Source organism: Dromaius novaehollandiae, chromosome 4 (assembly GCF_036370855.1).
Source record: "Dromaius novaehollandiae isolate bDroNov1 chromosome 4, bDroNov1.hap1, whole genome shotgun sequence".
Classification (NCBI taxonomy): domain Eukaryota; kingdom Metazoa; phylum Chordata; class Aves; order Casuariiformes; family Dromaiidae; genus Dromaius; species Dromaius novaehollandiae.
In genome coordinates this window covers 83,894,578-83,910,197 of record NC_088101.1, presented here as the reverse complement: position 1 = coordinate 83,910,197, position 15,620 = coordinate 83,894,578, and the positions used below count along the sequence as shown (strand labels likewise).

At 38.6% G+C, this 15,620-nt stretch overlaps 1 protein-coding gene across 5 annotated transcripts in view; it reads left to right on the top strand.

Annotated features, from left to right (window-relative positions):
* The window catches only part of CTNNA2 (catenin alpha 2), a 466,069-nt gene that overhangs the window by 128,758 nt on the left and 321,691 nt on the right, over positions 1-15,620 (top strand). For all 5 annotated transcript variants that reach the window (XM_064511622.1, XM_064511625.1, XM_064511624.1 and 2 more), the window contains one exon: positions 7,843-8,046. In XM_064511622.1, coding sequence (XP_064367692.1) covers positions 7,843-8,046 — 204 coding nt within the window. The remainder of the gene's footprint in view (positions 1-7,842; positions 8,047-15,620) is intronic.

Here is a 15,620-nt window from a genome sequence, read left to right as displayed (position 1 = left end):
GATGCTGACCACGCGGAAGCTGTTTTCTGATGTAATGCCATTACTCTGGGTTATCCCTTCAACGTGTCCTTTGTGGCTACTTTCCCGTCCCTCCGTGGGCACCGTCCCTGGCTTCGTGTGCTCCACCACCCCTGCATCCCCGGAGCCTTCAGGGAACCCGGAGGAAAGGAAGCATAGTGCACGGGGACTCGTGTCCTAGGAATTAGGGAAAACAAAGTGGTTTCAAGTTTTTCCTTCTTTTCCCCATTAGCTTCTGGCTTTCCTTTATCTCCTATGAAAGCCTTTGGCCTCTCCATTAGGGTAAGATGTGCCTGGGGCGGGGGTGGTGAAGACACAGTTCAGGATTTTCTATGCAGAACAGAAGTTTAGCAACAGGAAACTCCATGTTTTACCAATCTGTTTCACAAGTTGATTCACTGATTAATGTTTTTTCTGAGTTTACTGGTGTATGTACAGGTGAGTATTTATATTATTGTGGAAACAGGAACTCCCCATTTCCAGTGGCTGCACTGGGAAGGATAAGATTGTGATTCCCAGTGTGTAGCAGAAATGGGACTTCTGGAACCTTTCTGCGTCCACAGAAAGAGGGATAGGCCATTGCTTTGCTTGCAGGCAGTTAGTATCCAGATATATTTTCACCTTGAATTGAGAACGGGCTACTACTGATTTCTATTTTCTGTATCAGAGCACCATCTAGTGGGTTCCTTGATTTTTCTCTGTGCCTGAAATGCTCTCGGTTCTGCCTAGTAAATCAGCACTGCAGAAAGATTTCACAGTCAAAAGTACTTTTTCATAAGTTTAACCATACCTTATTGTTACCTTATTGTAACCATACCTTACTGTTATTGTCTAAAAAAAAAAAAAAAAGAAAAAAGCTGTATGCCAATATATCACAGCTGCGTTGTGTGTTTTCCTATCAAATATATTTAAACTCTTGGCAATAGAACAGTCATCAGTTAACTTGCGTAGGAGCTTTTGCCATGAACCCTTATCCAAATACATTTGTTTGAGATAGCAGAGGCACACAAATCAAACATACTTTGAGGAATATAATCAACATATATAAAGAAATAGATTTTATGTAGCAGTTGTTCAATATATTACTTGATGCTTATTATATTATTAATAATAAATAAGGTCTGAGCTGTTAAATCAGAAGTATATTATGTTGTCAGTCTACACGTAATATCTCAAAAACAGCACTTCAGAATTTTTCTTATTATTCAGTACCATTTTTAGTATGTTTATTTGGCATCTCCGAGATGTTTATGCAGCTCAAGCATGAATAATTGCACACCACGAATATTTCAGAGAAGTAGCATTGCCATTCACGTGCGGAGGACCCAGAAGGGCTGCTGGCCGCCGGGGTCGCGGGCATGGGGCTGCTCCAGCTGCGCTTCCACCCCATCCTTGCCCCGAGCACGGCACTCTTCAGGCTGCCATCAACTTCGTCAACCCGTTATCCCAGGAGAATAATTCACTTATTTTCCAAATTAGTTTGCTGCTTTTAACCCATCGTGCTGGTTCAGCGAGAAGTTCAGTGCTGGAGCCAAGCGAGCGGTAGGAACTCGTTTTGGGGAGCTGGAAAAGGTAGAGCAAGGGGGTGCCGGTGCCAGTGCCAGGTAGGAGCGTTTGCTTTATCTCTACCCAGGAACAAAACAGCCTTGCTAGCACTTCTGACAGGTACTGACGTACCTACAAGCCTGCGTCTCACTAAACAAGCCCGTGAGTCTGCAGCACCGCGTTCGCTTTCACTGGTGCAGGTGGTTTGGAGGAAGAAATGCATTGCCCGCTTTCATTTGTACAGCACCATCTCCCACACTGCTCTGAAAAACTGGGTGTCTCAGTGTATTACTATGTGTTCCTTTCTACAAAAAGACAGTTTTTTGTACTGCCTTGTTGTTTGTGACATTGCTTTTCCAAGATATCTGTCAGTTGGGGTTTTTAATGGCATTTGTCACTGTGTTTTTGGTTCCTTGTTATGACATGCCTTGCAGTAGCATTGGCCTTAGAAAGTGTATTTGCAGTGTGTTAAATCACTGAGAAGCCCGTTATGAAATAGTCCTTGCCCTGAAGGTTTCACAATCTAAATAGACAAATCAGTAATAACAAGAGAAATAGAGGAAAGAAGGTATCATTTGTCCATAGTCACACAACAGATTAATGAAGAGTCAATAAAGGAGCCTCAAAGCCATAAATTCCAATTAAATGTCCTTTCTCCTGTGCCATGCTGCTTACTGTGCTGCTTGATACATCACTTCAGTTTGCTGGGGTTGTGTGTGTGTGTGTGTGTGTGTGTGTGTGTGTGTTTTAAAGAACAGAGCACGGTAAATTGTATAAAAGTCCCCATTACTCTCATCATCCTTTTACATCAATTGAAAAATTAAGGAGATACTAGGAAATAGTGAATCCTTTATTGCTTTCTCTACACATCAGAGGTTGGTTGGGAGGTTAATGGGTGCAGGCAATTTGGAAGAGAAGTATCTGTATGAAGGTAAGAGTCTACCTTTTCCCCTTTATACACATATATGCAAATGTATAAACAGGAAAAATGTGTAGACCCCCCCCTTTTTTTTCCCTAGATTTTATTCTAAGCCTTTTTCCCCTCTGGCTTTTGAGTTATAGCTGAGCTGCAAATTAAGAAGCTCTTTGTAACCAACCCTAAGGAGGTTACAGTAATAGTATTTTCACTACTAATACTTTGTACTTTGAAATGGTGATGGTTTCCATGCATTTTTTTTAAGCTTGCCAAAATGCTGAGCAGTGTCGAAGATGAAGAGTCTATCCACTGACCTAGGAGTTCTTTTAGACACATTTTATGCTGGTTTATTTTCAATTACTTCAGAAATGCAGAAATGCAAGTTTTTTTTTTTTTTTTTAAACTTCCAAATCATCTTTGATTACACATCTAAAAAATAAAAAAGGTGTGATTCTGCAGAAGCTGCTGAAATTTTCCTAAGACTTTTTACTCGTACAGCCAGTAGGTGAATTGATTTGTCAAGGTCAAGAAGGCAATGCACATAATAAGTAAGTTCTTGCAAGAGTGGATGCCTCCTTTGGGAAATGCAGTAATGAGTTTGAAGTATTTAGCTTGAGCTGATAAAGTAATTGTAGTACTTTTGGAATTGTAAATTCTTTTCTAAAAGATTAGTCCAATTTAACATGTTGGGTTTTGTTTTACTCTATATTTTTAATTAACACCTAATCTTTTTATATTGTAGGAAAAGATATTCTAATCAGTGAGATAAAATAACTTCCACCAAGTTTTCATGATTATATGCTCTCTGATAATACAGCACATTTAGGTAGGGCATATGGTTATTTTCAATATTTTTATTTTGAGTATGAATAGTCTATTTGATATTTTAAACTTCAGAAGTAGTACATTACAGTTTATTAGTGGCCATGACAGTTGAGCAAGATGGAGATGGCTTGTAATAAGCATTTGTGTGAAGTCTTTTTTATAAGTTTTGATTCTCTAAGTAGAGAATTGCAACTCTTCTGTAAACTTGCCATTATATTATTTAAATAAATGAGAGTGCAAGAAAAAATAATCAGGTAACTATAGTATGCTTAAAGAAGGTATTAACACAAGCTTTAACAGTCTTTAAAGAAGTCTCCTATTCAAGATATTTAAATTGATATTTTTGGACTTTGTTTCTCCAATGGAAACTGGAAATCATGTGTATTCATAGCAGTTGCAAAGATACAGTTTACACTAATGTGTCTGCAGTTTTAAAGAAGCTTGAAACAATTATAATCAGTTATGATGACAGATGTTGATTTATAGCTTTAATGTTTGTTAATTAATTAAAAAAGGTAAAATGTTCAAATATATTTACATTCCTCACTCATTAACTGGCTTTCAAGAAATGATGGAAACTGAGACTTGTATTTTTAATGTTTTTGAAGGAATTTGTTTAGTCAGATTTCCTGGAAGCTGTTTTTTTTTTTTTTCCTTCCCAGAAGACATGCCTTCCCTTTTAATATAATGTTAATATAAATTCATTAATTAACATAAATTATTAATTATTAATTAATTAATATAAATACATATAAAAACATTGTACCTGCCAGTAACATAGCCCGAAGTTGCATTTAGATAGCAAACTTCTTCTGAAAAGGAATATAAGCATTTTGTAAGCCAAGACTAGTGTCTCTTTGGAAATGGCGTGTTGAGAGCTGTCACGCAGCAAATTCGTGGCCTCATTCTATAACTTTTCCCCACACTTCAGAAACCTGTAGCACTCAGGATATTTGAGAAAAGCTTAAAGTTTAAAATAAACATCTAAAATGACATTTATTTGTAAGCACCCATCAGTAGGTAACGATATCATTATTTATTATATTTTAAACAAAGTAGAGTTGTTCTGTTTCCTTCCCTAGGAGCCCTGCGGCTTGTTTTCCCAGCAGGGTTTCAGTGACGTAAGAGGGGCTCCAGCGTTGGTTCTGGTCAGTCTGGTGCCACATTTTGTGGTATGTTAGGGTTAAGAAAGAAGCAAGGCAAATGCAGAGTCCCGCACCTGGGATGAAATAACTTCACGCAGCAGCACAGTCTGGGGCTGGCTCTCTGGAAAGCAGCTGGGCAGAAAAGGATTTGCAGTTCCTGGTGGCCATCAAGGTCAACGTCAATCAGCAGCACACCTGCACAGCCGTGCAGGTGAACTACATCCTCGTCTGCATTAGTGTGAGTGTAGCCAGTAGGTCAAGGAGAGTGATTATGTCCTTTTGTTAGGCACCTGTGAAACTGTGTCTTGTCATCTAGACCCAGTTTGGGGCTGCCCAGCGCAACGAAGGCTTTGACATACATGAGTGGATCCAGCAGAGAGACCTCAAGATGCTTAGGGGGCTGCAGCACAGGACAGATGAGGAGTGGCTGGTAGGGCTGAGTTTCTTACATCTGGACACAAGAAAGCTTGGGAGGGACCTTGTTGGTGTCTTCACTGCCTAGGAGGAGAGTGTAGAGAAGGTGGAGCCAGACTCTGCTTGCAGGTCCATGGTAATGGGATGAGAGGCAACAGACTCCAGCTGATTCAAGGGAAATTCTGGTGGGATGTTAGGAACAAAATTTCACCATGAAGGTGGTCAAGCACTGGAACAGGGCACCAAGAGATTTTGAAAATCTCCGAAGATGGAGATCTCACAACTTGACTGGACAAAGCTTTGAACCTGCCAGTCTGGCCTGATGACAAAGTTGGCTCTGCTTTGAGGACAGGTTTAAACCAGATGATCTCCAGAGGTCTGTTCCAACTTAAAATATTCTATAAGGCTACATTTTTCTTAATAGAAAATCCCAAACAAATATTGAACAGACTTCTTCAACATGAAAAATCACAAATGTATTATAAACCAATATTTTAGTGAGATATGGATGAAGGAATTACTAAGTGCAGCTCTGTAGCTTTTCTTCTGCATGAGCTAAGGTCGGATGATCATAACAATCTCTTCTTTAAAGACAAAAATCCACAAAAATATTATTTTTTTTCTTTTTCAGTAAGGAAAGTTGGTCTAGATGAATTATACACCTTCAATGATGCACACTGTATTATGTAAAAAGTAAACATTTGCATGTAACCTGTACAGAACATCCTAAATTTATTCATAGAATATAATATAACTGCTTGTGCAAATAGTGAATCGGATTTCAGTGACCAGAGAGGTGCATGGAGATGTTCGATCTGCAGATTGTTCACCCTCTAGGCCCCAAAAGGATGAAAATAGTCTAGGAATACCTTCTTAGGAGATCTAGGGGCCTGGGGCCATAGCAAACTGGAGTGCAGGGTCTTCGAAAACAGATAGTTCATTGGATGCAATTTCAGTCTTGCTATCACTGCATTAAATATAAATACTGTTGTGAAGATGAATTTATGTAGTTAATTTCTGAAAGTATCCCAATGATTATGAACAAAACCAGGTTGTTTCAGTGTGGCAGTGAACTCTCCACTTTAAGTATTGACATATGAGTGAAAAGCACAGCTATGAAAGCAGGCACGGGTCTGTCTCCTCGGGAAGTCATTTCTCATCTAGATGCTTGTAAAACTGGCCTGCTTACTGCTGGGCAACACAGGTCCTAGAAAATACCGTGAAACGTTATTTCACATTGTAGGCAAGACTGCATTCATTTCTGCCACATCAGCAGTTCCTGGAGCTGGAACAATATGATATTTGTTTAAAATTCTCCAGTTTTTCTCCTTTATTTAACAATGACTCTTAATAAATTTCCTGACATCCTTGTGTTTCTTACCATGTATCTTTTAGGCATTCAGTTACATTATAAACTTCTCAGGCCTTGCTGCTCTTTCTCTGTATTGTAATGTGAGTTATGGTTTTTGTGAGCGTGTGGAGGAGTTAACTGGAAGTTATGTTATGAAATAGGCAGATTTTTTTGTAAAGTCCTTGTCCCACTGATTTAAAGAAAAAGTATTGTGTGGAGGTTTGGGGGCCAGAATTTACCCAAGACTTACGTGTTTTGTTTTCTAATTTATAATAAAACAGATATTGCTGTAAATGTTAAAGGTGTTAATGTTAAATGTTAAAGATGTTGGTTATGTATCATGTCCCTAAATTCTGATGAACATTTTAATACACTGTTATTATTTTATTTCTTCAAATTAACTGTATCTTTTGGCTTGGTCTTGTTGACGGCTCTTGGATACTGCAGGAAACGGACTAATCATAACATTATTGTGAGAATTCAAATGTTTCATTAGGAAAAACTGGATGTGCTTTAAAATGGTCGTGATTATTCTCAGAAATCAAATACTTTTCAGTTTTCCAGATCTCCCTCTTTTATCTGTATTTCTTGATTTACTTTCTTTAAAAATGCGGATAAGAACTGCACGGCTTACAGAGCACTTTCAGACAATATGTAATTATGAAACCTATTTGCATGATTGCAGCAAAAGGTTACGGCATGACATGGTTTTGCTAATGTGCCCGTGAGTGGGAGCAGAAGGTTTTTTCTTTTGTATTTCTTTCTTTGTAGTTCAAGATAATAAAAGCAAGTCAGACTATAACCTAGTGGTGACTCAAAGCTTGCAATATGACTTCATGTTGTACGCTGCTAAGGATAGGATTTACGCATTTTAGCACTACTAGGCATTTGGTAAAGCACCTGATATATAAATTAAACAAGTGTCTTGCAATATTCTTAATTTAAGCATTAAAAAGGCCTTTAACAGAAAATGATCTTTGAAAAACAAAACAGACATTTTTTAGTGGAGTAAAAATGTTTTACTAACTGGCATGTGGTAGGTAATGTGGTAGCATTACGGCAGTGTAGTCTACTCATACAAATTATCAAAATGAAGAAAGTAGCTAACACAGAGAATATTTTGTCTTCTCTTCAGTCATAAATAACTTCTACATTTAAAACAATGCTTGCATGTTTGCACATTGCATATTAATTTCTTGATAATGCAAAACTTCCTCAGAAGATTCAGAAAAGAATAATATTAGTGAACTTACTGCACTTGATAAAATATATGTACTGCATATAGAGAGATGCATATATGCTACATACGTAACAGTCTGTTTTGATTTGTTTTTTCCTTTGTGCTTCCCAAATATGTATTTGAATCTATTGTTCTGTTCTTGACCACAGTAATGTTTTACAATTACATGTTGCTAAGGACTTTTATACACTATGTAGCAGCTTAGGATTTCATAGCTACCAGATACTTATGTAATGCTGATTTTTCAAGAATTTGATAGATAACTAGTCCATTTATTCAGCTGGGAAGATTAAAAACCCTGTGAAACCACGGAAACAAAAGAGGCTTTAAAAAAAAAGCCACAGATCCGTGTACGCTAATTTTCCCCCTCGTATTTTGTTTTTCTTAGAACAAGATCATTTTAGACCCCATGACTTTCAGCGAGGCCCGGTTCAGACCGTCTCTGGAGGAGAGGCTGGAGAGCATCATCAGCGGCGCGGCGCTGATGGCCGACTCCTCGTGCACGCGGGACGACCGCCGGGAGCGGATCGTGGCCGAGTGCAACGCCGTGCGACAGGCCCTGCAGGACCTGCTCAGCGAATACATGAATAACGTGAGTTACGCGCTCTTCTTAGCGCTTTCTTTTTTCAGTGACTTATTCAACCGTTCTGTGGCTAATAGTGTGGCTTTAATAATTAACAGCAACAAAGAGAGGAAGGTAATTAATGCTCTTTGAATTACTCAACTTTTTAACGTTTTGCAAACTTCTGCGGGAAGTTTGGTACAATTAGAAGCTCGTGGGAAGGTATTTTCGCCTGCAAACCTATGACTCCCCATAGCTTTAAAGTTAAAATTTCTTCTTCTGTAATAAACAGCTAACAAATACACCTCTTGAGATAAAATACTTTTCTTATGAAGCCTAATGGCAGGCAATGTGAGTGGGAAATGATCTGAGAAGTGTTTTCTTAATGAAAGTGAATACAGTTCATTAGCAACATGGCATCCGTTGTGGGACAGCAGTCATTTGGTTGGTTTTCAGGATGTTACCTATAGATGCTCGTGGGAGACTGTCTGCTGTGTGGGTTAAACCATCGCAGGTTTTTGCTTGCTATTGGAGCTATTAAGTATGCAGTTTGCCTGAACCTGGTGAGTAATATTTAGCCATCTTGCCGTTCACGCAAAGAAATTAATCTTCGGTATCTTAAACACGGCTGCCTGTGTGGGATTTCAAGAGGTGTTAAATTGTTCAACTTGGCATTAAACTGCAGTGTATAACCTTTGTTCTGCATAACTTACCCCAGAAAATCCTCTCCGCCTAACAATACATATGAAAACACACAAGTCATATTGGACCCCTGTGTCCTTTGGAGGATATTAAATGTGTGAAGAAGTCCTAAGCAACGCTCAACACCTTTTTTAAAATAGCAATTAACTGTTGGGAGAGTCATGAAGGAGAGATTTTTTCCTTCTAAAAATATGATAGTAGCCATTTGAAATAAGCAATAATTTCGCACATAAATGCCATTCCCTGACCCTCTAGACACTGGGATTTAAGACATAATTTAAGAATTTTAGACTTGTTTTAAAATACTCAATGTATGCTCTGAGATGTTTGCAAATAGGTATCTGAAAAAATTATCCAACGGACCATCCTATACTTTGCAGTTTCCTGTCTGTCGTTGCTACTAGTCTGTAAGACATCAGCACATTTTGATCCTGTTCTGTTAGGATTAACAAAATAGCGTTGAAAAGACAAGGATTAAGCTTTTAACATTCTGCTGGTTTCTTTGGTACTGTTGTAGTTATTTGGGAGAATGATACAATGCAGTATTGGCGGTGCAAGATTCATCCTTCGGTTATTTTATTGTACAGCTTGCAATAACTATGACTTTTTTAAGCTACTGTTCCATACGTAGAGTCACTTTAAGGAATAGCTGTTTCTGTTGGTCTACAAATTAAAAACATATGTTTTTTTCTTTTCTTTTTTATGAACTGACAGTTGAAATTTCCTTGTACTGTGAATGAAAGCAAAGTCTATGCTGTGTTATTATGGGCTAGAAATCTTAAGGAGAGTGCATTAAAGAGCAGGTGATGAGAATGTGATGAAAGAGATGCTGGGGGATTGCTTTCTCTGGGATCTTGCTTTGCAGAATTATTACTCTTAGGTCTAATCTTTAAAGGTCCTTCCAAAAAGTTACAGATCTGTTGGATTATGGCATCCTATTTCACTGTAGTGCCTGTTTTTATGTATGCAAGATTTTGTTAGCAATTTGCCCTTGCACCAGAAACTTTATTTTATTTCTGATGACATTTACAGAGAAGGGAGAGCTTTAAATGATTATAGGCATTTATGGCAATACTTCAGATGGCTAACAGTTTCATGGTTTTTACTTAAACACATGATGAGGTGGGCATCTATTTTTATTGTTATCACCGTATATTTAAGACTTCCTCTTTTTTTTTTTCCTGTTCTGATTAGTCTAAGCCACACAGTCTCAATAATTTTTCTTTTCATGTTTTGTATTGGATTGCAATCAATTTAAGCTGTTTTTATGGTATCGAGTAAATATTTGAAGAACTGAATGCATGCTTAAGTTCATGAAAAGTGTAGTACTTCTAATTTCAACACATACGTGATGGTAGCATTTAAGAACAACACTGAAGATTCATTCTGTCTTCCAAACAATCGTTCTGTCTTCCAAACTGATCTTATCGGATATAAAGGATGGGATTCAGCTTACAGCTTGAGGCACCTAAATTTAGGTGTCTGTACGCAGATACGTACAGGTAAGCCAAGGGCTCTGTTCACTTGCTTGAAGATAGATGTCTAGCGCCATTTTAAATGGCTGGTTTAAGTAGTCATTCGTAGTTGTTGAGTAGACGTTCCTCCGCGCTGAGGCTCCTGGCCTTGGTCTGGCAGTCAGAAACCTGTGAATCCACCATGGGTCTTGTCCCATCTGCCAGCCCCATTTCCATGCCCCCTACGCCCCAGGGAATAACGAGTGGCTAGACTCCTACCTTAATCAAATCAACTGAGCCCAGTCGCTTAAGCTCCTGCTATAACTGATGGAGATCCGATCAGTACTGTCAAGGGAGTCTAAAAATGAATTAGATAACGAAGTGTTATAATCTAATTTGGGATAAGCTAAATAACTCCCTAGACTCCTGTGGCTGCATTAACTAAATCCCCATTAACTAGAATGGAGGATGAGGTACATAGTTCATGTGTAGAGAGCTCCTGTCTAGGCATCTGCCTGCAGACCGAATTTCACCCGTTTGCGGGGGCAGAATGTGCTTTAGTATTTAGCCTGTTGCCTGAAACCTGGGGACAGATTTTCTTGAGTTTGAGGCGATGGTAAGCGAGTTCATTATTACAAAAGATTTCACTTGGGAGGTTTTCAAAAATCCTGGATGAGTTTCAAAAAGTAGATGCCAAACTGCATAACTTGACCTTGACCCTAATGTAACTCTGATCACGAGGTGGCTTGATTGTCAGAGCAGTTCGTGTCTCAGCTTTGGCAAAGAAGTTAGAAGGATGTTTCTGACACCTTCTGCCCACATAAGCCTTAAACCATTGCAATCGTCTCACTTTAAATACTGTGAAATTTAATCGTACATTGATGTTTTGTTTTTTTGCTTTTTGATGATACCTGGTAAAGGACAGATCATTTCTGGCTGATGATGGTTGGTCAAATGTGCATACTCATTTCATACTTGTCATGACATGCAGAGAATATAGAGCAGATTAAATAGTATCTGGTCATATTTTAGGATTATAGACTACATATTGCAGTGTATTGGCAATTTACTGTATAGTCAAAGTTTTCTATCTTTCTTTAGCTTAAAATTGTTCCTTTCAAGTTACCTACCTCTGTGATCTGGGTTTAGAGGGGTTTTTCTTTTTGTATACAAGAACATTTCTATTTTTTGTTTTTTAAGTAGATTCTTGAATTCCCATTAACATTTTAGACATTTACACTGCAACTTTCCAAATAATTTGGTTGTGGTTTATGTTCTTACATTAAATTTATACAAATACTAAGTATCACATTGAGTGCAAAAGGCGAACGTACTCAGGATGGAGTCATCGTTTCTGAAGTTTCACTCATCTTTCGGTGTTGTGCCAGCGTGTGGTATTGCAGTCATGAATCAAAACCTGGAAGGGTTCAAGGCAGGTTTGTGAAATCCAAGGTTTGCTATGTAATGGTGTAAGCTGGGCTTGCTTCCTACCATGCCACATGACGAGTGCTACGGGCAAGGGGAAAAAGGATTTTGAGCAGCTTTAAAAAAAATTTTTTTTTTTAAGGTAAAGGAAATAGCATCCAATGGAGAAATATAGGAACTTTTGCCCTTTGATTAGTATAGAAGAAAACCTTCTCCACCTACAGATCATCCCCTGGTGTCCACCTCTTTCTAAGAAAGTCCTCTGTAGAGAGGCATGCCTCTCATTCTCGGTGCTCCCGCCGGGCTGGAGTTACATCCATCACAGCTCTTGGTTTATTCCCAGCACCCGTGTTTCGTTTTGTCACCATTTGCTTTATCAGCCTTTGACAGGTCAATATAGTTTGTTACATAGGAAGAGAAAATTTGATGCACACAATGCTGTTTCTCCCATTCGCCTATCCAGTTTTTATAGACCCGTGACAAGCTAGTAAATAGATATCAATGTCCTTACAGTTAGTTACATACCGGGGATGAAATCTCAGAGTTTTACCGAAAGAAGTTAAAGGTGTTTTGCAGTTTGGGAAATGAGATGCCACAAGTCATCTTATCATCTGGTGAGGGAGACACAAGGTCAGAGAAACAAAACTTGCAGATATGAGGTGGAGGGTGTGATTTTAAAGAAAAGCGGATATCCAGTTTCAGAATGTTGGCAGCCAAAGAAAAAATATGGAAAGAAATTCTGTAAAGAGGATAGAGCAGATTTCAACTGAGAAGGATAAAAATAATGCTGGCTTTGCATTTGTATTATGTCCTGTGTTATGAAAGTTTTAGGAAAAATGACAGAAACTATTCAGAGAACTGTGAAAAGAGATGTTTTTTGCTTTCCTCCCTCCTCCCCCTCAGATAAATGCTGGTTTGTGCTGTTTCCTGAATGTGTTGAATTAGGTTTTTTTCAGTTGTATTCTCTTCACAAATATTCAGATGTTCTGGGCCCATTTCAGAGGTTATTTAAGCAATTATTGTTGTAGGAATTTTTCAATGATTATTGCTACAGGAAAATTAGTCCCTAGGATCTTTACCAGTTCTATGAATAAATATATATTTGTGTTGTATTTTACATTGAAAGGCTGCAGTCAGGACTGGAGTCTCACAGTATATAAGCACTCTGCAAGAACATCTATGGAGAGGAGATATAAACTATTTCATTATAGTTTATCTATCTAGTACTATATATTTAGTACTGTATATTTGTTTCATATGTCTTACCAGTAATTGTGTCAAAATATTTTCCCAGTGCGTCATCTATTATTTCTATATTGAACCCAACTGAACCTTAAAACCTTTGCTTTTTGGCAAGGGGTGGAGGGTGGGAAGAATCTCAGTGTGCAGGGTTGTATGATTTTATTCCAACTCTCACAGAAAATTGGTGATTTTTTTTTCAGATTCTTATGTATGCATGATAAATCTCATAATTTATTCTAAAATAAAATTAAGTTCTAGACTTCTATCCTGCAGAGGAAAACTAAATGCAGCTCCGTGGAAGCTCTTAATACAGTTGTTTTCCATTTGCCTAAATGAAAAAAAATGATTTAGTGGATGGTTAGCTCTGACGGTGGTGTAGTTTCCTGCTGGTTTACTCTCCTGGATCCTTGGTGATTTGTGTGCAGTCTGAGAGGGAGCAAAAATCCTAGAGACCTGCTAGTTCCAGCCCTTAAACTCCTGGATTAGGAGTACACAGCCGAATTCATTCGGATAGGACCTTGCTCTGGACACCCTTTCTAGGCAGCGTCAGGCTGCTGCTGCATTGATGTTTGATTAGGGTGGGAAAGAAAGAAAACTAAGTCTTCAAAAAATATATGTTGCTCACTGCAACTTAAGTGCTATAGCTTCTCATTCTCATTTTCTGCAAAGAAGAAAATGTCATACCTTGAAGATGCAAAATATGTGAAAAGTGAGGGAAAGAAAACATGAGTCTTCAGGCAGTTTCTCCTCAGGAGTATCTTGGTAAAAGATTTGATTCAGCCAAAGAAAAATTGTAATGCTGCAGTACATGAAATCGAAGTGTCCTTAACAGAGAGCTGAAGTTATTGTCCTTGATAAAAACACGATAAGAAATGAAAATCGATAAACTCTCAAGATACTGTCAGATTCTGTATTTAACAGCTCCATCCGAATTCATATTTAATTCATTTTAAAGGAGAAAAGTAATAATTCTTGGATGCAGTTTGGCTGCGGGTAAGGTTAATCTGGGTGACAGTGAGGAGGCAGCGAAACGTCTGGGTGGTGCTGGGATGAGGAGCAGGGCTGAGCGATGAGGTTGGCTGCTGAGCATCAGGATCGTCTGCTTGGGGCACGGCAGGCGAGGAAGGACAATTTTTCACTTGGTACCATTGCCGAGTTCCTGGTTCTTTGAAGAGTTCTTAGAAAAGGACAGCTCTCGGCTCTATTTCAAGCTTGAGACGAACTATTTTACCATTCACTTTGCTTTTGTAGAGGATACATGAGCAGGGTTTTTTTTTCCTACCTTGGAAAAAACAAGTGCAAACACAATAGTTATGATTGCAAGGGTAGGATATGTTCCCAAACGTGCAGGTGTTTTCTGATAGGGTTTTTATGATAGTTCTACAGAAATGCTGCTCTGCCCAAGTGAGTTTTGATTTATTTGTTCATTCATGTATTTTCTGGTATTGCAAATCCGTGTTCAGTTTTTGTTTTGTTTTTCCTAGCAGATCCAGAGAACCATGTTGCTGCTTTCCACCAAAACCAACTTAAATAGAAAAGGCCAATGAAAACACAGGACTTTCTAGTTTGGATGTGACAAACATGCTAACATCTAGTTTGAGTTCAGGCTTTGGTGGCCACAAATTTACACAGCCCTGTAGTGTTGCATCTGCTTGGAACCAGTAGATTTATATATTTGCTAGAGGAATATTTGTGGGAGGAAATGCTGCTTCTGAACCACAGTGCCGATAACCAGGCCCTGCTGGTGTCCACAGGAGAAGGTTTTCTAAGTGCCTTCTAGGGGCTTTCTGTCTCTAACAGCCAGCCCACGGGATGTCATGAGGAAAGCTTTGTATCTCTTGTTAAAACAATCTTATGAGGTTTTTGGACTCTAAAGCTGAATTGCTCTATGAGGTTCAGTGATGTTCCTGACAAGATATTTGTCTCTAAATTAATGCAGAAATTTTCCAGACTCCTGGTATAACCAAGCAAGTGCCTGCATATGAGGACTTATTTCCTTGTTGTCTTTTTATCTCTATGCAATTAATGAAGCCCAGTGGCTGACTCGAAGGGTCTAAAAGAGGTCAAAATCATATTACATTCCAGTGCCTCTGGGGAATCTTCTTCCTTATTATCACTGTATTTTTATTCCATTATTAAGTAAACTGCATTTTAAGGTTCTGTTCAATACTGGCCATACTGATCATGAAAATCATGCATTTAGTATTTCCTTAACTGAGGAGTGAAGGTGAGTTGCCCTGGAGTTTCAAACCATTGTGGCAGGAAAGCATATATAGACTTGTCCAAAACCTTTCCTGCCCAGATATCTAGGTAGATGATAGGGCATGAAGCTAATGGACTTTCCAACTTCGCTGTCCAAGTCCAGTGGAATCAAAATTTTCTAGGTACAGCAGGCAGAATGCTCATAATAAATGCATAAATTACAGATTTCAGATTTCATCAAGGGTGCAGGAGCAGCAGGTACTTCTGGTCTATTTATGTGGGTAAAAAAACTATACGCCTTAATGTCTCAGAGTGGTTTCTGAGTAATTTTTTTGCACAGAAACCCGCATCCTGTAGGTTTGGCAAGATATGAACCATTTGGTCCTCCGCTGCTGCTGATCATTTTATCAGTTTTTTCTGTATTTTAAATCCCACAACCTCTCTTCCCGTTGCAAAGCGATGGAGAAGCCAACCAGAAGGAAAGCCAAGATCCAGCAGGAATTTTCAGCAGGAGCAGCTTTGTCCATAAAAATTGAGCTTTAAACAATAAAACACTGTGTGGGGCTCTGCGGATGCCTT